Source organism: Crocodylus siamensis, chromosome 3 (assembly GCF_052110815.1).
Source record: "Crocodylus siamensis isolate JL-2025a chromosome 3, ASM5211081v1, whole genome shotgun sequence".
NCBI classification, from domain to species: Eukaryota; Metazoa; Chordata; order Crocodylia; family Crocodylidae; genus Crocodylus; species Crocodylus siamensis.
Window position 1 is genome coordinate 260137592 of NC_143397.1, and position 25948 is coordinate 260163539.

Below are 25948 nucleotides of genomic sequence, written 5' to 3' on the forward strand. Positions count from 1 at the left end.
CTCACCCTGACGGTGCAGTACACTCCCAGTGATTCCAGTCGCTCTCGGCCCTCCTTTAGACTCAGTTCCTGGAACCAAGATGAGCCAGCGTGCTGCACAGAGATGCAGTTCATCAGCTGTCGGAAAGACAGCGGGTCCTGCGGCTTGTCCAGTATGACTATGATGAGTGTCTCCTGGTTCCCTGGGTCTACAAGGCAGCACCGTTAAATGACATTACAAAAGGCAGCACAGAAATGATTCCTTCTGGCTTCACTGAATACTTAACTCTCCACTGCCTGCTGTTACCTGGGTCCCAGGTGACTGGAGATCACCTCAGAAAGGCTCTAGGTCCTAGGTTAGCTTTGTGCTGGGATGGTCACCCATGTAAGACAGGGGGACTGTTATTACAGTGGGCAGCGAAAATCAACCATGCCAGCTGGTACCCAGTCCAGCAGGATGCCAGAGGCACTCCCAGTGCCTGCAGGCACCAAGCACAGGACTGACAGACGGGAGAGATGAATGCCCATTCCCCACACCTATTGGGGCCAGGAGGAAGCAGCACCCTCTTCCCCTTTGGCAGGGCTTGGGATTCCAGTTACGGTACAAGCCCATGTGTCTAGGGCACGGATGCTCAGCCCCTGGCTCGTGAGCCAGAGCCACCTCCTGCACCACGTCACCCAGCCCACCAGGTGCATGAAAAATGCAGCATCGCTCCCCTGCTGCCCAATTCCTTGACCCATGGGGACCCCATGGGTGGGCCTCACACTGCCCCACTATATCAGACACAAAGGCAGTGTGGGGCCCAATCCTGGCACGCAGGGCCTGGTGATGGCAGTACAGCACGAGGCCTGATCCTGACTCTGGACTCCTTTAAGAGTCAGTTGGATGCTTATCTTGCTGGGATCCTGTGACCCCAGCTGACTTCCTGCCCCTGGGGCAGGGGGCTGGATTCAATGATCTCCCGAGGTCCCTTCCAGCCCTAATGTCTATGAAATCTATGAATCTGACATATGGGGGTGGCACAGAACCCAAGGACAGATCTGGGTGCACAGGACCTGATTCCTGCATGCAGGGCTGGGCAGGGGCAGCTCAGGGCTCAGCCAAGGCCATGTGGGGCCTGAACTGGGCATGCAGAGCCAGGCAGAGATAGTGCAGAGCCCAATCCAGCCTGCAGACTAGCCCTATGCCACTCCTATGATCAAGCACCACTGGTCTGGTGGGAGAGGAGGAACAGCACAGATGAAGCCAGCGCAACAAACTCCCCTGTAAGCGGCTCAGAGGTGTGTCTACATGCTTTTCAAGCCACCATCACCCCAGGCATGGTCCCATCTGTCAGGGAGGTGCATCAACACTTACTCGGGTTGGATGTCCGGCCTCCCCATCTGGAGCAGAGGTTGCTGGCACACTCTCGCGAGAGGTGAAGGATCAAGGAATAGAGGTAGAAGCTACATTCACACAGGTACACGCTGCTGAACGGCAGAGCCAGGGGCGCATTGTCTTTGGAGGAAGAAGACGACCAATTTACACCTGGGCTCATATTTATACCCCAGGACAGCAAAACCTTCCTCACCACTCCCAGGCACCAAATCGTATCTGCTGCTAGAGGCACGAGCTGCAGCTATGCTAATGGCTCACATCTTTGTTATTATGTGGGAAAGAAGCACGCCCTCGTGCCAACACATCAGGCTAACCTCCCAGAGCAGATGCAGGCCACCTAGTGAAAAGGTGTACGTCAAGAGGGTTTTCTTCTTTGGAGACTAGCTATGGGCTTTCAGCACCATAAAAACATCAGCCAGTGCCAGACTGGGTCAGACCAATGGTACACGTAGCCCAGTATCCCATCTCTGGACAGTGGCAGTAGCTGTAATTGCTTTAACTGCTTGAGATCAGTCAGCAGGACCACTGAGGCAACCTGTCTGCTGGGAAATCCCAGCTTGATACCAAGGGTGTAAGTGCAAGTTACAACCTAGCAGGTGGGGATCTGAAGAGGTGATCTGAACCCTTTCCCTCCTGTATGGATGGACCTCACTTCTGCTGACCAAGCACAGTGCATCCCAGCAGAGACAGACGCAAGGGCGAAGTGTTATTCTAGGGAGTTTCCACTACAGCTTCTGGAGGCTGCAGGCAATCACTCCATCCTACATTTCATGGCTGTACGGGAGCAGCTGGGGGAGACAGAGCTCAAGAACAACAGTAATTAACCAAGATTACTGACCTGGTAGAGCCACAGTGACTTCTTGTACAGATATCTTAGAGAGACAAGAAACAGACATTCTTTGTTAGGAGACAAGACACTGATCAGCAAATAAAACTGTGAGAAAGCAGGTGAATTTCAAACCCACGTGCACAGGTCGCAGTTCTTTTGCTACCCTGGTTGAAGAAAGGAACTCTACGGTGCGTTTAGAGAGACACCTGAAAACGCATGTCAAAAACTTTGCCCTTTTTCAGCGGAGGGGCAGTCACAGAAGCATAGAAAGTGAGGGCTGGAAGGGACCTCAGGAGATCACATGTAGCCCAAACCCCTGCTCAAACAGGACCAGCCCCAACTACATAATCCCAGTCAAGGCTTTGTCTACCCAGGCCTTAAGCACCTCCAAGGATGGAGGTCCCAGCAACTCTCTAGGTAACCCATCTCAGTGCTTCACCATCCTCCTAGTGAGAGAGTTTTACCTAAATGTCCATCCTAAGCTTCCCTTGGTGCAACTTGAGACTATGAACTGAGACGTGCTGAGCTCATCTGGGCTGACAAGTCCTACATCCTACCACAGAATCTTGAGGCAGGCAAGTGGACTATATTGTCTATTCTAGAGGTGGGCAAAATACAGGCTTCAGACAGATCCAGCCCTGCCAAGGGATTTTATCTGCAGGGAGACAGCCCGGGCCATGCTGGGATGACATGGGGGCCAGATACTGCCTGGCTGCCACTGTCAATCTGCTCTGCACCGCTGGGGGTACTGGATGGAGAGGACGAGTGGGTGGGGTCTCTGCGGAGACTGGTCCTGGACCCTAGTAGGCAAGGCACACTCAGTCGGGTGGATGGGTTGGGGCCGTGGGCGGGCGGGGAGCGGTGTCCAGAATCAGAACGGGTGGCCAGGAGCTAGGATTGTGGGCCTGGCCTGGGGCAGAGCTAAGATGCACTCCCTGCATTGGGCGCCCAAATAATTACCCACCCACCCCTGGTTTATTCTGCTCCTGCACAAAGGTGAGAATGCTGCAGCTGAGAGCATCACTCTACTTGCTCCGGGATTCAACACTTTCCCTCCTGAACATCCAAATGAAGTTGTGCTTTTACACCCAGTACCTGAATGGGAGCAGGGTAAGATGATGACCATGCCCCAATACGGATGAGCTTGCACTTCCCCAAGAAGGTGGGAGGATCTGTGTCTTCCTGTAGCTGCCTCTGTGATGACAGATCCTTCCCAGGGGAGGCAGACACAGGACAGGTCTCCATCTGGCAGGGGTTGGGAAGAACGTAATCCACAGAGGACATCTTGCAGATCTTCCTGACTTTGGCACAGATGTTCACTAGATCTAGAGGAAGCATTACAAGAAGACATTATTATTCTGACTGCCATGGGGAGTCGAGGAGGCTACAGCAATTCACGCAAAAAGCTTCAGCCAGGCTTTCGGTATCAGTCGTTCATTTATATACAAGCCAGACCCTGGTGGCATTAACACGCGCAGCTCACATTCAGTTAGCCTGCAAGGTGCAACTGTACCCGGCCTTCTGCCTGACTTGGGGCTAATGCAGCAAACAGCTTTTCTCTGTGCTTAACACCCAAGGAGCCGCACAACTGCTTCAGCCTGACAACTGCCAAGGCCCACAGGGGACTGCATGCTCAGGGGCAACCAGCACGGGTTCATCAGCGGCAGGTCCTGTCAGACCAACCTGGTGGCCTTTTACGATCAGATCACCAGATCATTACATGCAGGGGTAGCAGTGGACATCGTCTTCCTGGACTTCCGGAAGGCTTTTGACACTGTCTCTCACCCCATTCTCATTAAGAAACTGGGGGCTGTGGTGTAGACACCCACACAGTCAAATGGGTTACCAACTGGCTGGAGGGCCGCACCCAGAGGGTGGTAGTGGATGGGTCCTTCTCAACCTGGAAGGATGTGGGCAGTGGGGTCCCCCAGGGCTCAGTCCTCGGGCCCGCACTGCTCAACATCTTCATCAGCAATTTGGATGAGGGGGTAAAAAGCACCTGTTCAAATCTGCTGATGACACTAAGATGTGGGGGGACGTGGGCACACTAGAAGGAAGCATCAGGCTTCAATCAGACCTAGACAGGTTACAAGGCTGGGCGGATGTGAATAGGATGGGATTCAACACAGACAAGTGCAAGGTGCTGCAGCTGGGGAGGAACAACCGGCACCATACCTACAGGTTGGGGAACTCCCCTCTTGTCAGCATGGAGGCGGAAAGGGATCTGGGGGTCGTCATTGACTCCAAGATGAGCATGGGCTGGCAGTGTGGGGACGCGGTCAGGAAGGCCAACTGTACCTTGTCCTGCATCCACAGATGCATCTCGAGCAGGGCCAGGGAGGTGATCCTCCCCCTCTATGCGGCACTGGTCAGGCCGCAGCTGGAGTATTGCATCCAGTTCTGGGCGCCGCACTTCAGGAGGGATGTGGACAGCATGGAGAGGGTCCAGAGGAGGCCACTCGCATGATCAGGGGTCAGCAGGGCAGGCCCTACGGGGAGAGGCGACGGGACCTGAACCTGTTTAGCCTCCACAAGGGAAGGTTAAGGGGGGACCTTGTGGCCTGCTACAAACTGGTCAGGGGGGATCAGCAGGTATTGGGGGAGTCCCTGTTCCCCCGTGCGCTGCCAGGAGTGACCAGGAATAACGGTCACAAGCTGGCGGAGGGTAAGTTTAGATTAGATATTAGGAGGCGCTACTTCACAGTCAGGGCGGCTAAGGCCTGGAACCAGCTTCCAGGAGAAGTGGTGCAGGCTCCTAGCCTGGGGATTTTTAAAAGGAAGTTAGATGAGCACCTTGCCGGGGTCATCTGACCCCGGTGCTCTTTCCTGCCAAGGCAGGGGGTCGGACTAGATGATCTACCTAGGTCCCTTCCGACTCTAGCTACTATGAAACTATGAGGCGCGACTTCACGGTCAGGGTGGCTAGGGTCTGGGACCGACTTCCAAGCAAAGTGGTGCTAGCTCCCACCTTGGGGGGGCTTTAAGAGGAGGTTGGATGAACACCTCGCTGGGGTCATTTGACCCCAGTGCTCTTTCCTGCCACGGCAGGGGGTCGGACTAGCAAAGCGCTGCTCGACCTGGTACTGGCTACGGGGGACGACCTAATCGGCGACCTAGTGATCGATGGGAAGCTGGGTGACAGCGACCACGAGCTGATCACCTTCACCATCCGCCGGAAAGCTGGCAAGTCAGTCAGCAACACAGAAGTCCCTGACTTCACAAAAGCCAACTTTGACAAGCTCAAGAGGCTTGTCGGTCAGGCCCTCAGGGACCATGACCCCAGGGAGATGGGAGTTCAAGAAGAGTGGTTGCTTCTCAAGGAAGCGATCCTCAGTGCACAAGCTAAATCTACTCCAACATCAGAGGAAAGGCAGCAAGAAGGCACAGCAGCCCTCCTGGCTCTCCAGGGACCTAGCGGACCTCCTGCGGCTAAAAAGGAAAGCCTACAAAGGATGGAGGACGGGATTCACCTCCAAGGAGGATTACTCCGCGCTGGTCCGGTCCTGCAGGGAGCAAACCAGGAAAGCCAAGGCACCAACTGAACTCCAACTAGCTTCAGGCATCAAGGACAACAAAAAGTCCTTTTTCAGATATGTGGGGAGCCGGAGGAAAAGCAAGGGCAATGTTGGACCTCTGCTAAACCAGATGGGGCAACTGACAACTGACGCCCAGGAAAAAGCCAACCTATTAAATAGGTACTTTGCGTCAGTCTTTCATCAGTCACACGGGACGCCCATGCCTGCTATGGGACAGGGAGATCCGGGTGGTGGGGATCCCCTACCCCCCATCAATGCTGACCTCGTGAAGGAACACCTTGAGAAGCTGGAGACCTTCAAGTCAGCCGGCCCTGACAACCTGAACCCCAGGGTACTCAAGGAGCTGGCAAGCGTCATAGCCCAGCTCCTGGCACGGGTCTTCGAGAGCTCCTGGCGCTCTGGTGTAGTGCCCGAAGACTGGAAGAAGGCCAATGTGGTGCCGATCTTCAAGAAAGGGAGGAGAGTGGATCCGGCTAACTACAGGCCCATTCGCCTGACTTCTATCCTAGGGAAGATCTTAGAAAAGTTTATTAAGGAAGCCATCCTTGAGGGACTGGCCCAGGCTAACATCCTAAGGGACAGCCAGCACGGGTTTGTTGCGGGTAGGTCTTGTTTGACCAATCTCATTTCCTTCTATGACCAGGTGACCTATCACCTGGACAAGGGAGAAGAGATTGATGTCATATATCTTGACTTCAAAAAAGCTTTTGATCTGGTATCCCATGATCACCTCTTGGCCAAACTGGCCAGTTGTGGCCTTGGCTCCACCACTATCCGCTGGCTGGGAAATTGGCTCCGTGGTCGGACCCAGAGGGTTGTGATTGATGGCAGTCACTCATCGTGGTGCCCTGTGACCAGTGGGGTCCCTCAAGGCTCTGTCCTGGGACCCATACTGTGCAACATCTTCATTAATGATGTGGACATTGGAGTCAGGAGTGGACTGGCCAAGTTCGCCGATGACACCAAACTTTGGGGCAAAGCATCCACGCCAGAAGATAGGCGGGCGATCCAGGCTGACCTGGACAAGCTCAGCAAATGGGCAGACGAAAACCTCATGGTGTTTAACACCGAAAAATGCAAGGTTCTCCACCTTGGGAGGAAAAACCTGCAGCATCCTTATAGGCTCGGCAGTGCTACGTTGGATAGCACTACAGAAGAAAGAGACTTGGGGGTCATCACTGACCACAAGATGAACATGAGCCTGCAATGCGATGCTGTGGCTAGTAAAGCGACCAAAATGCTGGCGTGCATCCATAGATGCTTCTCGAGCAAATCCCGGGACGTCATTCTCCCCTTGTACTCGGCCTTGGTGAGGCCGCAGCTGGAGTACTGCGTCCAGTTTTGGGCTCCACAATTCAAAAAGGATGTGGAGAAGCTTGAGAGAGTCCAGAGGAGAGCCACGCGCATGATCAGAGGTCAGGAAAACAGACCTTACGATGACAGGCTGAGAGACACGGGACTCTTTAGCCTGGAAAAGCGCAGGCTCAGGGGTGATCTGATGGCCACCTATAAGTATATCGGGGTGACCACCAGGATCTGGGGGAACGTCTGTTCACCAGAGCGCCCCGAGGGATGACGAGGTCGAACGGTCACAAACTCCTGCAAGACCGTTTCAGGCTGGACATAAGGAAGAATTTCTTTCCTGTCCGAGCCCCCAAGGTCTGGAGCAGTCTGCCAGCGGAGGTGGTTCAAGCACCTACATTGAACACCTTCAAGAGTAGATTGGATGCTTATCTTGCTGGGATCCTATGACCCCAGCTGACTTCCTGCCCTTTGGGCAGGGGGCTGGACTCGATGATCTCCCGAGGTCCCTTCCAGCCCTAATGTCTATGAAATCTATGAAAAAATCTATTCAGGTCCCTTCCGACCCTAGAAACTATGAAACACATAGCGCCTGTCTGTGCAAATGGCTCCCCGTTATTCTTAGCCACCTGTTCCATGGGCTGCGTCCAGGTCACTGGTGTGTGCCACTTCTTACTGAACCATCTCTGATGCAACTCTTGTCACACAAGACCTCAACTGCCCTCACGCCCTGATTCATAGCCTGGGTACAGCCTGCTCTGGAAGGAGGGTACAGAAAAGAGGAAAAAGCATCGCACTACATCAAGAATGTACGACGTGCTCTAAGGTCCAGGAGAAGAGAATGGCGGATCCTGCATGTATCTGGGGGAAGATGAAGTGGGAAAGGAACAGCAACGGCATTACAGCAGAGAGCACAGAGGGAGAGGAAGTGGATGAGGCACTCTACAAGAAGGCACCAATATCTAAAACATATGGGCCAGCAATAACAGGGGGATTTATTTTCCATGCCACCCATGGGAAGAAAAATATGATAGACACAGCAAAGCATAAGCTCCTCAGCCAGTTTTTAATATGAATTTCAGAAAGCTGAGGACAACCCTCCGTTTCACAAAGCTGTGGAAACACCCGGGTGTCATTCAGCTCAGATCTGGTTCTGAGACGCAGGGCTGAACTGGCTGCGAACTTGATGGTGGGTGGAAACTTGGGGGAGTGTTTATGACATAAGACAACTCATGATGTAAAGGAAATGCTAAGGAAAGGACAAGAGCAATGAGACAAAGATACCAAGCTTCAAAGGGGGAGATTGCACTGGACTAAGAGAAATAACAGGCAAGATCCAGGAGATGACTGGAGGCAGGCTGACAAAGCGTCTGTCTTCAAGAGAAAAAACAGGACCTGGGTCAAGCCTGACTTCAAACGTCTGAGAAGTTACTAGAGCACATCATAAAATATTCAGTAAATATCTAGAGGAGTTGCTGGCAGCCAACATGGACTGTTCAGAACAAAATCGAACTAAACTCAGTTCACTTCCTTCTATGACAGAGTCCCTGGGTTTAGTGGATGGGAGGATGAGGCGAGCGTGTTACACCAGGACTACAGCATAGCTTTTGACGCTGTCCCACACGAGCAAGCTGGAGAGATGCGGGCTAGCAAGAGAGAGAGGCAACGCTATGCAGACACATAATTAGCAGAATAACTGCAAGCAAAGAGTAGCTACAGAAATCAGCAGGGCAGGAAACGCTGTGGAGCTCCAGAGCAATCTGTTCCGTGTCTAGTGAGGTTTAACAAGCTCAGCTAGGACTTGGATTCCAAGGCAGGGAGTCTACTACTGATCAAATCCACAGACAACACAAAATATTTGGGAGGTGTGATTAAGTTTCAAAGGGACTGTAATGAACCGGAGGAGCGAGCTGTGCACCAGGGAATGAACTGCAGCACAGCAAAACGTGTGGTGCTACACACAGGGACAAAAACACAAATGTATGATGGGAGATGGCCAGGACTACAGAGCAGGGGGGCTGGCCAGGCTCTCTGGAGCCCCCTGCATGAGCCAGAATCGGCTCTGCCTAAGCCCCCCTTACACACGTCTATCTAACCTACTCTTAAAATGGCACAATCAACCCTCTTGCACAAGCACCAGGCACAAGGCCTGAATACAGCAGGAGTCTCTGAACCAGCCACAGGTGAAGGAGGGGGTGAGCGCACTGCTGCTGAGCTGGGCCTCAGCAGTGCTGCTGGGAGGACCTGGGACTCGTGGTGCATCACAGACTGCGCCTGAGTCAGCAGTGTGAGAAAGCGAACGCAGCGCGGGATCGCAGTAACAGGAGTCTTCCACGCGAGACACAGGAAGTGATGCTGCAGGCTTCAGCTGGGGCACTGTGTCCCATTTTTGGCATCCCCATTCTTAAAATGATAGAGAGTAAGCAGCTGCATGAGAAACAGCTGCAGGAAAGAGACAGGCTTAGCTTGGAAGGAAGCAGATTAAACAGTGGACGTGATGGCAGCTTTCATCCAGACATTATGGGGCAGCGGAGGAAGCCAGGGTATAAGCAGGGGCCTCTTTACCTGGAATAATCCTGTCATTTTTCTGGACAGGCTTCAGCATTGGCTCAAACTGCATAGCCAGGGACTTGTTCAGCTCCTGAACCGAGCACTCAAAGGAAGCACAGATGTATTCCTGCAACAAGAACTGTCTTCAGCCCCCAATGCTGTACCACGCCAGCAGTACAGTGGGTCCTAAGTATTATTAGCGCAGAACACCAGGAAGCTGCATTCTCAGTCGATTACTCCAAGCAGCAAACATCCTAGGAAGGGGTGTTAGATTCACCTCATGCCTTGGGCTGGATCTCAACTGCAGGACTCTTTGAGGGATGGATCCAGCCCAGGCCACATGGGAGTAGGGATGGCAGCTTCAGCTATCACCACAGGCCCCTGCCAGAGCAGCAGCTCCCATACTGGACACAAGGCGACAGCAGGGGCCCTGTGGTTATGCTAAGCTGCCTTCTCCTTCCTTGCTTCCAGCTGCTCTCATACAACTCCAGTCTAGGGCTTTTTGTCACCAACAGCCTATAGGCAGCTGGAAGGGAGGAAGAAGCAGTGCAGGATCTCTGTGGAAAGCAGACCAGTTTGAAGGCCTCTGCATTAGTGCAACTCTCCTGACCAGAAGCAGTCCTGCTGGAGCCAGTTTTAAACCCTGACATGTTTAACTGAAGTCAGATCCAAAGGACACATTTGCTGGTGCAGGACACTCAGTTTTGCTGAGGTGCAACAGCAATGGTTCTATCTATGCCTGCAGGCGATGCTGTCTGGGACACAGCACAGGCTCATTGGCTCCTCATTCCTTTTCAGATCTCATGTGAAGCTACATTTGAGATGTCTTAAGTATTATTTAACTCCATAAAGCAAGCAGAGGCTCCATTTATGCAGACAATACCATGGAGTACTGCAGCAATAAAAATCTGGCTGCTGTTGGCCCACCAATGAACCAGTTTACTGATTCAGGTCTGACTTAAACACAGTAAAATTCAAGCATGAAGAGAACTGGAGCGAGCAGTCCTGTATGGAACCACCCGGCGCTGTGCCTATGCAGAGGATGCCTCTTGCCCAAAGCCAGCCTCAGGTGCCTAAAAACATTCATGAACATCAGTCAGCAAAACCCTTTTAACCCAGTCAGATTTTCACAAATTATTCTCCCGTCCCTGAAAACTGGTTTTTTTCTCCTTCAAAACAGCTTTGTTCTTCCATTATTTGAATGATGTTTTTCATTTTAGAAATGGACCTTTTAAAAATGGAATCTGAGGGGCCTCCAGACACTATTCCAAAGGCGGCACTGCTTTCTTCGTGCGATGAAGATGTTGCCCTGTGTGCTTGGCTACATGAGCATAAGGCAGGCTGTCAGGAGGACAGGCTTTCACTGCTGTCACTGACCAGGTGGGAGGGCTCTCACTGGTCAGCAACACCTGAACGAGTCATCCCCCAGGGCCCCTGGGTAATCCTCCCTCCAGCCCATGCATGGAGCCGGGGACATCACACCGGGCTGGAGCAGAGCCCATGTCTCCTGTGGGGTACTGCAGCGCAGGGAGAATGAAGCTACGGGTCAAACTATTCTGGGGTATGGGTGTCCTCGTAATGCAACCTGGGATGCTGGAGGACTGGCTGATTACTATCACACAATGTACTCCTTGCTATACATGCAAATGAAACCTGGATAGCAACCAGTTATAAAGTCTGTACTCATTTGCCAGGTCTGACTTTTTAGCTGGTTGGAGTTTTTTGTTGGGCAACAGGTACTGAACATGTAGCTGGTTTCAGTTCACTGCACAATATCTGTAATGTGCAGTGGGGGCCTATATGCAATGCAAAATGTGTTAAAAACATGAACCTCCACCACAATCTTTGAGTTACAGCCTAAGTTTCATAGTTTCTAGGGTCGGAAGGGACCTGAGCAGATCATCTAGTCTGACCCCCTGCCATTGCAGGAAATAATACTGGGGTCAAACGACCCCAGCAAGGTGTGCATCTAACCTCCTCTTAAAACCCCCCAGGGTAGGAGCCTGCACCACTTCTCTTGGAAGTTGGTTCCAGATCCTAGCCGCCCTGACCGTGAAGTAGCGCTTCCGGATATCTAGCCTAAACCTGCCCTCTGCCAGCTTGCGACCCTTATTCCTGGTCACTCCTGGCGGTGCTCGGGGGAACAGGGACTCCCCCAATGCCTGCTGATCCCCCCTGACTAGTTTATAACAGGCCACAAGATCCCCCTCAGCCTTCTCTTGTGGAGGCTGAACAGGTTCGGGTCCCGTCGCCTTTCCTCGTAGGGCCTGCCCTGCTGTCCCTGACCATGCGGGTGGCCTCCTCTGGACCCTCTCCATGCTGTCCACATCCCTCCTGAAGTGCAGCGCCCAGCTGCGGCCTGACCAGTGCCGCACAGAGGGGGGGGATCACCTCTTTGGACATGCTCGAGATGCATCTGTGGATGCAGGACAAGGTGCGGTTGGCCTTCCTGACCGCGTCCCCACACTGTCGGCCCATGTTCATCTTGGAGTCAATGATGACCCCCAGATCCCTTTCCGCCTCCGTGCTGACAAGAGGGGAGTTCCCCAACCTGTAGGTATGGTGCCGGTTGTTCCTCCCCAGCTGCAGCACCTTGCACTTGTCCGTGTTGAATCCCATCCTATTCACATCCGCCCACCTTTGTAACCTGTCTAGGTCTGATTGTAGCCTGTTGCATCCTTCCAGTGTGCCCACGTTCCCCCACATCTTAGTGTCATCAGCAAATTTGAACAGGGTGCTTTTTACCCCCTTGTCCAAATCACTGATGATGTTGAACAGTGCAGGCCCGAGGACCGAGCCCTGCGGGACCCCACTGCCCACGTCCTTCCAGGTTGAGAAGGACCCATCCACCACCACCCTCTGTGTGCGGCCCTCCAGCCAGTTGGCGACCTATCTGACTGTGTGGCTGTCTACGCCACAGCCCCCCAGTTTCTTAATGAGAACGGGGGGAGAGACAGTGTCAAAAGCCTTCCGGAAGTCCAGGAAGACGATGTCCACCGCTACCCCTGCATCTAATGATCTGGTAGCCTGATCACAGAAGGCCACCAGGTTGGTCTGACAGGATCTGCCACTGATGAACCCATGTTGGTTGCCCCTAAGCATGCAGTTCCCTGCTGGCCCCTCCTGGATGTGTGCCAGCATAATTTTCTCAAACAGCTTGCCTAGGACCGAGGCAAGACTAACTGGCCGATAGTTCCCGGGTCCTCCTTCCTCCCTTTTTTGAAGATGGGAACCACATTGGCCCTCTTCCAGTCCTCTGGCACCACACCAGAGCACCACGAGTGCTCGTAAAGCCGTGCCAGGGGAGTGGCAATGACCTCGGCCAGTTCCTTTAGAACTCTAGGGTGGAGATCATCCGAGCCGGCTGACTTGAATACGTCCAGCCCCTCCAGAAGCTCCCTAACTAAATCCTCACTAACCCGTGGCCCAGGTGTGCCTCCCCCGGGGCCCGAGGGGGGCCCAGCATGGAGGTGGCTGTTCTGGTCCCTATTTAGGAAGACAGAGGCAAAGAAAGTGTTTTTCTGTCTTAAAAACGAGCAGAAAGATATCCAGCCTTTGAGGTCAAACTTGACAAACGTGGCACAACAGCCCATCGGTTGATAAGAACCTGAAAATATCGGGTGTGTAATTGCTTAAACAAGTGCCTATAATTATGGTGCACCTCCCAGACTGCAGAAAGAAGCATTAAATTCAACGTAAATCCATGTTGGAATAATTCTACCAGGGAAAAGGCACCTTCCTTTATATGTCAGATTACAATTGAAATGGCCTTGATCTAAACCAGTCCTCCCTGGCTAATTGCACTGGCACAGCTCCAGTAAATATTACAACAAACATCAGACAAAAGGCAATGGGAGGCACCGCCTTCTCATACCAGCTGCTGTTGCTGCTACTTACCTGCAAACTGGCAAACTGGTGGGTTCTCTCCCATAAGGCAGCAGTCAGTATGAGGCCTGCTGCCCCTTCCCAGAGAAGCATTCACTGTTTCCTCTCACCTGCAGCAGGAGAAGCTGTTGCTCTAACTTCTCAGCAGCGCCTCGGAACATGGTCTCCTTCTGCTGACAGATGTGCTGCTGCATGTGAGCTTTCATCACCTGGAAGGCGCCAGGACCAGCCACTTTCCTGCAAGCTGGAGGGAAATGATGCCATTAAACTTCTTAAGGAGTCAATAAGCCCACAGGTCCCTCTAGCCCAGTCTCTTGTCTCAACGCAGTGGACAGGATGTTAAGGGGAGGAACAGTTAGGCAGTGTATCCAGATTGATCTGTTCCTTGACCCTCACCCATTTAAGCTTCTAGCATTAAGAAGCCCAGGCTCAGCACATGGTTTCAGTAAGCACAGTGGAGACTTGGCCACAGGCTGCTCAGCTATAGGCTGCAAGTGTGATGACCAGTAAAGGAAAGGTTGGAAGTCACCCGTTAATAAGAGGGATGACCTACAGACACCATGGCCACAGCTTGTGCTGCTTCATCCACGTCCCAGTAAGGACACGTAGGGACCTGCAGGGTCAGCCTTGCAACTGCCTGGTGAAGTCCCAGAGAAGTCAGGAGAGAAGAGTTTCCTCCATCTAGGGAGAAGGACCTGGGATGACAGGGGACAGCCACCTGAACAGGAGCTAGCAGTGCACCCTTGGTGCCAAGAAGGCAACCGGCATCCTGGGCTGCATTGCAGGAGTGTTGCCGTCAGATCGAGGACAGTGATTCTTCCCCTCTATTTGGCACTGGGGAGGCCACATCTGGAGTCCACTACAGAAAGGATGTGGACACACTGGAGAGAGCCCAGTGGAGGGCAACGAAAATGGTTGCGGGGCTGAGGGACAGGACTGGTGAGGAGAGGCTGGGGGACCTGGGCTTGTTTAGTCTGGAGAAGAGAAGACCAAGGGGGATCGAATAGCAGCCTTCACCTCCCTGCAGGGGGGCTACAAAGAGGATGGAGCTGGACTGTTCTCAGTGGGGGCAGATGACAGGACAAGGAGCAATGGGCTCCAGTTGCAGCAAGGGAAGTTGAGGTTGGATATTAGGAAAAACTCTCTCACTAGGAGGGTAGTAAAGCACTGGGACAGGCTCCCCAGAGCAGTGGTGGAACCTCTATCCTTGGAGGTGTTTAAGACCCAGGTAGACAAAGCCTTGCCTGGGATGGGGAGTTGGGCTGGTCCTGCTTTGAGCAGGGGGTTGGACTAGGTGTGACCTCCTGAGGTCCCTTCAACCCTCGTTTTCTAGGATTCTATGAACCCTACAGGCATATGTGCACTGTACAGAGGCACCAGAGCCAGTGGAGATCCTAGAAGCAGTGCACCTGTTAGCGCAGTGCTCTGCTGGGTTAACTCACTCTGCACCTCAAATGAGCCAGTTCAAGTTTCTCAGGGTACAGTGTGGATATACCCTGACTACATGAGATATTTAACATCATCCAAGTTTATGAACTCAGTGCAGGAGAGGCCAAGCTGAATCTGGGTGTGAACTTTCCTACCTGCATATACAGGTCTCATGCTGGCCTGTACTTCTGGTATCAGGACACGGGAGATGCTCCGCTGCCTCTTGCTGATGTAGTCCATTTGATCCAGGATGAAGTTCTGCAGCTGAGAGGCAGAAGAGAGGAGCTTGTCAGAGTGGCTTGCTGTAGAGGAGTGGTGTCATTTCCAAATGCACTTGCAGTACCTGAGTTACGCTGCTTCGGCATTTACAAGTGCTTGAGCTGTTCCCCATCAGAAGCACAGTCTGAGCCGTGCTCACCATCTAACCAATACAGAACAGGCAAGCTCTGGAGGGCACAAGCTGTACACCGCCCCTGACAACCTTACCCAGGCCTGAGCAGCCTCCATCTGCTGCCTATGAATGGCGTTCACTGGCTCCATGGCTCTGCCTTTCTCCTGGAGTTTGCTCTTGAGATTCCTGAAGAAGTATTTCAGCCTATCCAACACCGCTCTGCTGAACTGCTTGATGCTCTCACTCAGTCTAATGCTAGGAGAGAAAAGCGCAAGGGTCAGTGCATGCACTGCAGCATGCTCATGCTTAGCAGGCAGCACGTGCTTATTCTGTGAATGAAGGAGATGAAGGCGGCAGGGGTCGGACTCCAGGCCGAGACTGACTTGCTGCCTCATCAAAGGTTCTACACAGCATGACTGTTTTACCTCGAGAAGCAATGTAACCCATCGCCCTACAGCAGGGGTGTTGCACACAGCTGAGGGCCAGGGAATGTGGGGGAAATCACTAAGAGGAGATGGGGCCTCACCCAGGACTTGGGGCCCAGGTGGACACGGCCCTCGGCAGCAGGTGGGTAAGCAAGGGCTGTGCTGTCTGTGGGTGCTTGGCTCTCCCTACTACTTCCACCACTGACACTGGCCCTGCTGCCTTCTAGCCCTGTTGCTTGCCCTGCGGATCCAGCATGAAGCAGATCTGACACCCTGCTAGACAGGATTGCTGCTGTCTACGTCAGATGAATCTAGCTCCCACCAGCAGGTCTCAAAGCACTCTGCACTCACTAACAAAGCTGTGCATTGCTAATTATGAGCCTTTACTGCCAAAGACAAGGGACTGCTAGTCTGATCTACTGTGGCAGCATGCATTAGGAATCTCTTACTGTGAGGCGTGGGTCACTCGGGGTATGTGTGTAAATGATGTCTTGAGAGGTGGTAGGTTTTACACAACACACATCATCTGTGTCACTCATACATTATCCCCAAAAGACAGAAACACCTACACTGTCAGAGCACATTTCTCACAGAGCAACTGCTGCCCCTCCAACCCCACTATCCTTCTGCGCAAGGGAAATCTACCCAACACCTTTAATAGCCAAAACTTGGGAACAAACATTCCTAAGCTGGCTAAACGCTAAGAGCCAAGGACTAAACACTGATACTGGTTTGATGGCACATTATGATCTACCTGACTCTTGATTTTTTTTCCACGTGTGAAAGGGGGGAATGACTCTCATCCCTTCTGACAGGCCTTGATCTCCCAGGAATCAGCTTCCTTTCTTTTAATAATTGTGCATCTGCTACCCCTTCCATTTTCTCTCACCAGCTCCCACCACTGGGTTTTACTGTACTGGGCTTGGCTGGGTCTGGTCAGGCCTGCTAAAGAATGCCTAGTATTCAAAGTCTTGTCTAACTGTATCACAACTATGCAGTTGGCCCAATAAAAGACACCACCCTAATAAATCTTTGCTTCTCGCATAATTTTTGGTCCATCACAGCCCACTTGGACCGGGCCGTTGTCACTCTAAGTAGCCGAGTGCACCTTCTCTGCAAGAACTGAAGCACATGGACCTCACCCTACAGCCCCAGGGCAACCAGTGGAGTTCTGCACTTGCAAGAGGGTCTCTAATTGCAAGACAGGACCAAGGTGATTTAATACTAGCAAGAGCATCATTAATCATGTCCATTCAGAAGACGCTGAGATCAGACACCAGCTTCGTCAGTCCCCGGGCAGTCTCCAGCAGCAAGGAGGCACAGTATGAATCAGCTTCCTCTGCTGCTTCTGCTCCAGAGGGGGAGGCCGCTATGAAGTTTGGCCACTCCCCACATCACCTGCTGGAAGGCTGCACTCACTGCCCTGGAGAAAGCTGGCCTATGGGAAGGCTGGGCATGCATTTCTGCACAGGGCAGTCAGCAACAAGAACTGCTCTGTTTGTACACGACAAATACTTCAGGAATCTGTGGGAAAATGCCATACCTAAAGACATCGCTCCAGGACGTGGAGATTGCATTGTACATTGGCTCTGTCAGCAGCTCATTGAAATCAATAAACCCACAGGCAACAGAGCCATAGACACCTTGACGAACACACACGGCCCGGTACGTGGCATATGGGTAGCCAATTCCCTGCAAAATGGAAAGCAAGGAGAGAGGATCGATCATCAAATTTTCAAGTACACAGGAGGCACCGATCCCATTCTACTGCAGGCACATGTGCTTGGGTTGTGATGGGAGGAATGTACTTCCGAAAGCAGAACAGCAAAATTATGCAGGTCTAACTGCTGAGTGGATAAATGAGGTGTGCTCATGCAACACAGCTGCCAAGCACAGCAGAGTAAAGAAACAAGAGATACTGAAAAGGGGGCCAAGTTTACTCCCAGGACAATCCTGGCCCTGCTGTACAACTCCACAGTCTTCTCCCAGAACAAACTGGCCTGCCAAGTTACAGGCAGACTGTGTGGAACACACAGGAACAGTGAGCAAACTCCAAGTGCAAAGAGCCCTTTACTCACAGGTGCTGATTGCAGTGACATTGTGCACAAGCAGTCCACTGAGCTAGGCACTGGGAAAACACTCGTGACACAATGCACCACCCGAAACCATACAACAACATGGAGAGAACAGTATATGGCAGTGCAGTAAGTATATGTCAGCAGCACACAAGGTAGAGTTGGACCTTATAGCCTTACCAAAGCCGGGACGTGTGTATAGCACACAAGAGCTTGTGTGTGTACATATATATATATATATACACACATATGCATAATATACACATACACATGCATATCTAAACACACATACGTATATAAGCTCTTATGTAGAGTTTAGGTTATGGTTGTCTAGGGTGGTTTGGACAGGGCCGATCCTGCCCCAGGCAGGGGTTGGACTAGATGTGAGCTCTGGAGCTCCCTGCCAGCCCCACTTCTCTATAACTCTATATAGCAGAAGCTTTCCAGTGCTGAAGTTCACTTCATCAGATGCAATGAAAGGACACGCGGAAAGCAGATAGAGAGAGAGAGAGATTAGAATACAGGGTGCTTGTACACATGATGGATTTGCCCAGGTACACATGGTGAAATAAAAAAAAATCACCATTTGGCTAGTGTGACATCATCATGTACACGTGCACAAGGTTTTGTCATGTCAAACTGTCCCAGAGTGTGGCAACTTAGACCACCGCCTATGTATTTTAGTTTGATCATGGCAGATTGTCCCACTGTGGACAAAAAATCTGACACATGTGCATGTCACATGCATGTCTAGTTGCCCAATTACATGTCCTGAGTCCCCTTGCCCAGCAGGTGCTGCCAGAATTCGCTGGTACTTTCAGGTAATTTGCAGTGTAATTTGTGGGTTTTGTGTAATGAATGCTTTAGCACATGAGGTGTACCTGCAGAGCCTGACATGGATCAATCTTCTGCTGACCTCCTCTTTAAGTTCATTAATTAGATTAAATACGTATTTTTTTTAAAAAACGCTTTTTGTGTTAGTTCTCTCCAAATTCGCTCTATTGACAGCTAGGCTGTCAGTACGTTCAAGACTGGGGTGCTTGAACTATACCAGGCACCAAGGAGCACAGTCTCATTTCTGAAAGTCAGTACTTTCATTATGACAGTAATGAAAGTACTGAAATTACACTTACATGTCTACTAATAAAACTAAACACCGGTCACTGATCTGCACCTGTCACACGTGTGGGCTGTAGGTTAGTGCCCCGGCTGTCACTTAGTACCAAGAGGTCAGCGGGGTTGCACTGTTATGCAGTGCCCCCTACCGTATTTAACTCTGAACAGCATGCGCAACAATTTGGAGATTCTGACCTGTCACCCATTGACAGTATAAATTGACACCCATCGTGTCACTTTAAGGGAGACAGATTGAGACAATGTAGAACACCCCCACATCTGCCCCAGACAAGAGGGGAGAGGGAGGGAGAGACTGGAGGGGCAGGAGGGGGCAGTGCTGGGAGAGACAAGCGAACAAGCAGTGAGCAGAAAGGAACAAAGGGGCACCAAACCTGACCGGGGTGATGGGATAAGAATCCAGAGTCCTTGTTGAACCAGAGAACAGGCAGGCACAAAGCTGCACCAGGATGACAGGTGTGCAGCACTGCAAAGGCATCAGAGGCTACTCAGGGGGAGAGGCAGAGGACGTGGGGGAGCAGGCTAAGTGTACCACAGCTGCAGGGTCATTAACTGACTCCAGCTGCACCAACACCAGTGAAAGCATCCCCATCCCCAGACCATACCTGACCACAGCCTCTGCCTAGAGCAGGATCAACAGCCCACTTGGACCAGGTGTGCAAACGGAAGGGTGAGGAGAGCAGGAGAAGAAAAGCCAATTTCAAAGGGGCTGCATCACAGCAGGCATTTAAATCCTCCTGCTCTGTGCTCTTGACACCAAACGTGCCCCTCCTCGTGGCTTTTGGTGGCACCCAGTAAGCAGAGGGGAGCACGGAACAGGGAGGGGATGGCAGCCAGGCTGCTCCAAAAGGTCACCAGCCCCTGCTCTATACAGCAGTCTGCTCATCTCTGCCAGCAGCTGCGGGCTGCTCCTTGTTTGCTGGGCTGGGAGCTACACCCTGGTTCCCTTCAGGTGATTTTCAGTTCCCTACAAAGGTTCCTTCCCACCCCCCTCCACCCCCCAGCTAGGTAACAGTTTGTTCTGACAACAAGGCATGGGCACAGGACACTCCTTCCTGCAGCCCCACAAGGTTGTTGGGACTAGCCTCATTTTGCATCTGCCTTCTTGTGTGTCCTGCATGTCACAGCATGCGGGGAGGGGGCGCAGAGGCTCTTTTGCAATGTAAAGAGAGAGAGAGAGAAGCAGCAAAGGCAGCACCAGGCATGGGAGACAGGGACACTGGCAAGTGGGCTGACCGTGACACAACAGCAGACAAACATGCATCTTACAGGCAACCCCCAGTGTCTAACAGTGTCTTCACACCACTCCTCTGCCCTTCTTGTTCCCTTCTTTAGGCTGGAGAGGATGAGAGAGAAGTCATGCTGAATGTCCTGGACGCTGTCTTCCACTGCTTTCTGAAGGAGCTCGGGCACTTGAGACAAGCATTCCTGCATGATCTCTTGGACCTGCACCCGGTGAGAATTGTCCTGAGGGCAAACAGAAAGGATCCCGACAGGGCCATGTCAAGAGGTCACTCTGCGGCTAGTCTGAGTCCACCTCCTCCCACAGACCTCTGTCAGTGGTTTCAGAGACATCCAGAGACCTACGTGCAAGGCAAGCAACCGGCGTCTGCCTCTTGCTGCACTACAGAGGTTGGCAATGGTTCTTTCATGCACAAAATCACGAAGGATGCGGACCAAGGGAACAGGGACCTATTGTTCACCAAGTCCCAGAGCACTAGAACCAGGGGGCACCTGCTGAAATTAGATGGTGACAGGTGTAAAACTAACAAGTATTTTTTTTATGCAACACGTAGTTAACGTGTGGAATTCATTGCCACAGGAGGGGGCGGACAGAGAGCAGAGCCAGGTTCTCAACAAGGGCTTGGATAAATTCTTGGAGGATCGATCTATTAATGGCTATTGAGTAAAATAGTTGGAGATGTCTCCTTTGGCAGCTCCCACCCAATAAATGATGGATACCAGGGGATAGGGACAGATCACTCTAGAGATCTGGTTCAATGCTCTCCTTGTACGTCTCCACTCCTGCCACTGTTGGAGACGGGATACTGGACCAGATGGACTATTGGTGTGGCCCAATTCTGGCCCTGCTGTCACAGTAAAACCTCATTAGTTCAATATTAGATAGCTAAAAGTGTTGGAGACCTCTAAACTATTATCATTCCCCAGCCAAAAGGATAGGTTTTTGTATGAATTATGATAAGGCCAATTCAAAATATGTCTACTTTGAAATTCAAAGCTGTTTTCTGGTCCTGTGGACCAGGAAAACCTTGTTAATTTGAAATGCAGAGAATCAAAAATACTGACTCAGTTTGCATACATGTAAATCACTGTGGCTATATCACCCACATGCAGACCTTAGTAGCTGATACAAATGGAGTGAGGACTAAATAAGCAGGTTGCATGGGATGTAGCACTAGGAGTGCTTAATGTAGACCAGCAGCAATGATCTAGGGGCTCTTTTTCTTCTGTTTAGATCAATTTCAGTGTGGAACTGTCCTGCCAACCCCCACCAAACCCCCTGCAGACCCAGCATCCCTGATCCTGCAAAACTGGCCCCAATCATACATGTAGCTGGGGCTGGTACCCCACCTCCCACCCCCGCACACTCCCCTGGGCCCTGGCACTTGTTGTCTGAGCCCCACGGCTCCATGTGCAGGATCAGGGTGGCTTCCTGGGATAGGGGATGCCGGGTTTGGTGGGACAGTTCTGCACTGAAATTGATCTAAGCAGAAGAAAAAAGCCCCTAGATCATTGCTGCTGGTCTACATTAAGCACTCCTAGTGCTACATCCCATGAAACCTGCTTATTTAGTCCTGGTCTGTATTGTGCTACATCCTATGAAACCTACTTAATTAGTCACTGGGATAACTCCTCGCTGCAGTCTCATCAGCTAGTAAGGTCTGCACATGGGTGAACTAACTTTGTAGCAGCCCTAGATTTCAGGAGGGCAAACTTCAATGAGCTAAGGAGAAAATAGTCAGGGAAGCACTGAGGTCCCAGAGGGGAGGGGAGCCAGGTGTCCAAGGAGAGTGGTCACTCCTTAAGGAGACGATCCTCCAAGCCCAAAAGGAGGTAATCCCAACACGTATCAAAGGGAGCAGGAGGGCACACAAGCCCCCATGGCTCACCAAAAGCATCCGGGAAGGTCTCCTAGCTAAAAGGGAGGCATACACCCAATGGCAGGGAGGGGCCATCCCCAGGGATGACTATACTGCAGTTGCTCGGGGATGTAGGGGGGCAGTCAGGAAGGCCAAGGCAAAGATGGAAGTGGGACTACCTTCCCAGATTAAGGACAACAATAAGTCCTTCTTTAAATGCACAGGGGGTAAAAAAACAGTTCTGGGTAATGTGGGGGCCCTGCAGGACACATTAGGAAATTTGGTCGTCACACCAGATGACAAAGCCAACATGTTTAACGAATTCTTTGCCTCCATCTATGTTAAGGAGCAATATACATCAACCCTCATCAAGACAGAATCAAAGGATGAGGAAGTAGAAGGACTGTGGGTTAGGCTACATGGGGGGCAAGGAGAAAAGGATTTGGTGGTAGGGGTCTGCTACAGACCCCCACATCAAGGGGAAGAAACAGATTTGGGGCTCCTGAGGCAACTCTCGGAGACCATAAAAGCTAAAGAGGCGGTGGTCATGGGGGACCTAAGCTACCCGGACATCTGCTGGGAGACACAGACAGCAAAGTCCCACTGCTCACGCAGGTTTCTAACCTGTGTACAGGACCTCCACCTGACGCAGGAGGTACATGGTCCCACTAGGGGGAATGCCTTACTGGATCTGGTATTGGCAACGGGGGATGACATAGTAGGGGACCTACAGATCGGTAGCCATCTGGGGGACAGTGATCACCTAAAAGTACAGTTCAACATAAGGCGTCGAGTGGGTAAGGTAACCAGTAGGGTGAACGTGCTGGACTTTAGGAAAGCTGATTTCAGCGAACTCAGGCGATTAGTGAAGGACGCACTGCAGAGCAGTAGTTTTGAAATGATGGGAGCCCAAGAAGGGTGGCTGTGCCTTAAGGAAGCTATCCTTCGAGCACAAAGCGAGACGATCCCCGTGCGAGGTAAAAGAGGGAAAGGGGCCAGGAGGCTTCCCTGGCTGACCAGAGAAATCCAGGGCAGACTAAGGGCCAAAAGGGGAGCACATAAGAAGTGGAAACAGGGAGAGATCACCAAAGAGGAATATACCTCTTCTGCTCGTGCTTGTAGGGAGGCAGTTAGACAGGCCAAAGCTACCATGGAGCTGAGAATGGCAACCCAAGTAAAAGACAATAAGAAATTGTTTTTTAGATATATAGGGAGTAAAAGGAAGGCCCAGGGAGGAATAGGACCCCTGCTAAATGGGCAGAAACAATTGGTGACGGACAGAGGGGACAAGGCTGAACTCCTCAACGAGTTCTTCGCCTCAGTGTTCCTAAGCGAGAGGCACGACAAGTCTCTCCCTGGGAGTGCAGGGAGGCAGCAGCAAGGCACCAGACTGCCATGCGTGGACCCTGAGGTGGTGCAGGGTCACTTGGAGGAACTGGATGCCTTTAAGTCGGCAGGCCCGGATGAGCTCCATCCGAGGGTACTGAAGGCACTGGCCGACATCATTGCAGAGCCACTGGCGGGAATATTTGAACGCTCGTGGCGCACGGGTCAAGTCCCGGAGGACTGGAAAAGGGCCAATGTGGTTCCCATTTTCAAGAAGGGGAGGAAGGAGGACCCGGGTAACTATAGGCCAGTCAGTCTCACCTCCATCCTTGGCAAAATCTTTGAGAAAATCATCAAGGCTCACATTTGTGAGAGCCCGGCAGGACAAATTATGCTGAGGGGAAACCAGCACGGGTTCGTGGCAGGTAGATCGTGCCTGACCGATCTAGTCTCTTTTTATGACCAGGTCACAAAACGCCTCGACGCAGGAGGAGGGGTGGATGTCGTATACTTGGACTTCAGGAAGGCCTTTGATACGGTATCCCACCCCATACTGGTGAACAAGTTAAGGGGCTGTGACTTGGATGACTGCACAGTCCGGTGGGTGGAGAATTGGCTGGAGGGTCGCACCCAGAGAGTTGTGGTGGATGGGTTGGTTTCGACCTGGAGGGGTGTGGGCAGTGGGGTCCCGCAGGGCTCGGTGCTTGGACCGATACTCTTTAATGTCTTCATCAGCGACTTGGATGAGGGAGTGAAATGTACTCTGTCCAAGTTTGCAGATGACACTAAGCTATGGGGCGAAGTGGACACGCCGGAGGGCAGGGAACAGCTGCAAGCAGACCTGGACAGGTTAGACAAGTGGACAGAAAACAACAGAATGCAGTTCAACAAGGAGAAATGCAAAGTGCTGCATCTAGGGAGGAAAAATGTCCAGCACACCTACAGCCTAGGAAATGACCTGCTGGGTGGCACGGAAGTGGAAAGGGATCTTGGAGTCCTAGTAGACTCCAAGATGAACATGAGTCGGCAGTGTGACGAAACCATCAGAAAAGCCAATGGCACTTTATCGTGCATCAGCAGATGCATGACAAATAGGTCCAAGGAGGTGATACTTCCCCTCTGTCGGGCGCTGGTCAGACCGCAGCTGGAGTACTGCGTGCAATTCTGGGCGCCGCACTTCAAGAAAGATGCAGATAACCTGGAGAGGGTCCAGAGAAGGGCCACTCGTATGGTTAAGGGCCTGCAGGCCAAGCCCTACGAGGAGAGACTAGAGAAACTGGACCTTTTCAGCCTCCGCAAGAGAAGGTTGAGAGGCGACCTGGTGGCTGCCTATAAGTTCATCAGGGGGGCGCAGAAGGGAATTGGTGAGTATTTATTCACCAAGGCGCCCCCGGGGGTTACAAGAAATAATGGCCACAAGCTAGAAGAGAGCAGATTTAGATTGGATATTAGGAGGAACTTCTTCACAGTTCGAGTGGCCAAGGTCTGGAATGGGCTCCCAAGGGAGGTGGTGCTCTCCCCTACCCTGGGGGTCTTCAAGCGAAGGCTGGATGTGTATCTAGCTGGGGTAATGTAGGCCCAGCACTCTTTCCTGCTTATGCAGGGGGTCGGACTCGATGATCTATTGAGGTCCCTTCCGACCCTAGCATCTATGAATCTATGAATCTTCCTAAGCAGGGCCTGGGACAGCCACCCCACCACTGGGCCCCCCTCAGGCCCCAGGGGAGGTGCACCTAGGCCAAGGGTTAATGAGGAACTAGTTAGGGAGCTTCTGGAGGGACTGGACATATTCACGTCAGCCGGTCCGGACGATCTGCACCCTAGGGTTCTAAAGGAACTGGCTGAGGTCATTGCAGGACCCCTGGCACGGCTTTGTGAGCACTCGCGGTGCTCTGGTGCGGGGCCAGAGGACTGGAAGAGGGCCAACATGGTTCCCATCTTCAAAAAGGGGAAGAAGGAGGACCCGGGAAACTATAGGCCGGTTAGTCTTACCTCAACCCTGGGCAAGCTTTTTGAGAGAATTATCCTGGCACATGTCCACGAGGGGCCAGCAGGGGAGATTATGCTTAGGGGCAAGTGACACGGGTTCATTAGGGGCAGGTCCTTTCAGACCAACCTGGTGGCCTTCTAAAACCAGGTCACCAAATCATTAGATGCAGGGGTAGCAGTGGATATAGTCTTCCTGGACTTCCGGAAGGCTTTTGACACTGTCTCATCCCGTTCTCATTAAGAAACTGGGGGGTTGTGGTGTCGACACCCACACAGTCAATTGGGTCGCCAACTGGGTGGAGGGCCGCACCCAGAGGGTGGTGGTAGACAGGTCATGTTCAACTCGGAGGGACGTGGGCAGTGGGGTCCCCCAGGGCTCGGTCCTCGGGCCCGCACTGTTCAACATCTTCATCAGTGACTTGGACGAGGGGGTAAAAAGCACCTGTTCAAATTTGCTGATGACACTAAGATGTGGGGGGATGTGGGCACACTAGAAGGGAGGAATAGGCTGCAATCAGACCTAGACAGGTTACAGGGGTGGGCGGACGAGAACAGGATGGGATTCAACACTGTCAAGTGCAAGGTGCTGCACCTGGGGAGGAAAAACCGGCACCATACCTA

General features: G+C 52.2%; 1 protein-coding gene across 3 annotated transcripts in view; it reads right to left on the minus strand.

Moving 5' to 3' along the window:
- Positions 1–25948, minus strand: part of LOC149869768 (uncharacterized) — an 86042-nt gene that overhangs the window by 11953 nt on the left and 48141 nt on the right. Inside the window, exons 17-26 of one of the 3 annotated variants that reach the window (XM_090040878.1) lie at positions 20181–20378; positions 17246–17394; positions 15373–15532; positions 15042–15150; positions 13569–13702; positions 9589–9700; positions 3281–3510; positions 2195–2228; positions 1336–1476; positions 6–187 (exon numbers count right to left, since the gene is read on the minus strand). In XM_090040878.1, coding sequence (XP_089897004.1) covers positions 6–187; positions 1336–1476; positions 2195–2228; positions 3281–3510; positions 9589–9700; positions 13569–13702; positions 15042–15150; positions 15373–15532; positions 17246–17394; positions 20181–20378 — 1449 coding nt within the window. Of the gene's footprint in view, positions 1–5; positions 188–1335; positions 1477–2194; positions 2229–3280; positions 3511–9588; positions 9701–13568; positions 13703–15041; positions 15151–15372; positions 15533–17245; positions 17395–20180; positions 20379–25948 lie in introns of those variants that run through there. The other 2 variants (XM_090040879.1, XM_090040880.1) reach the window with 2 other exon arrangements.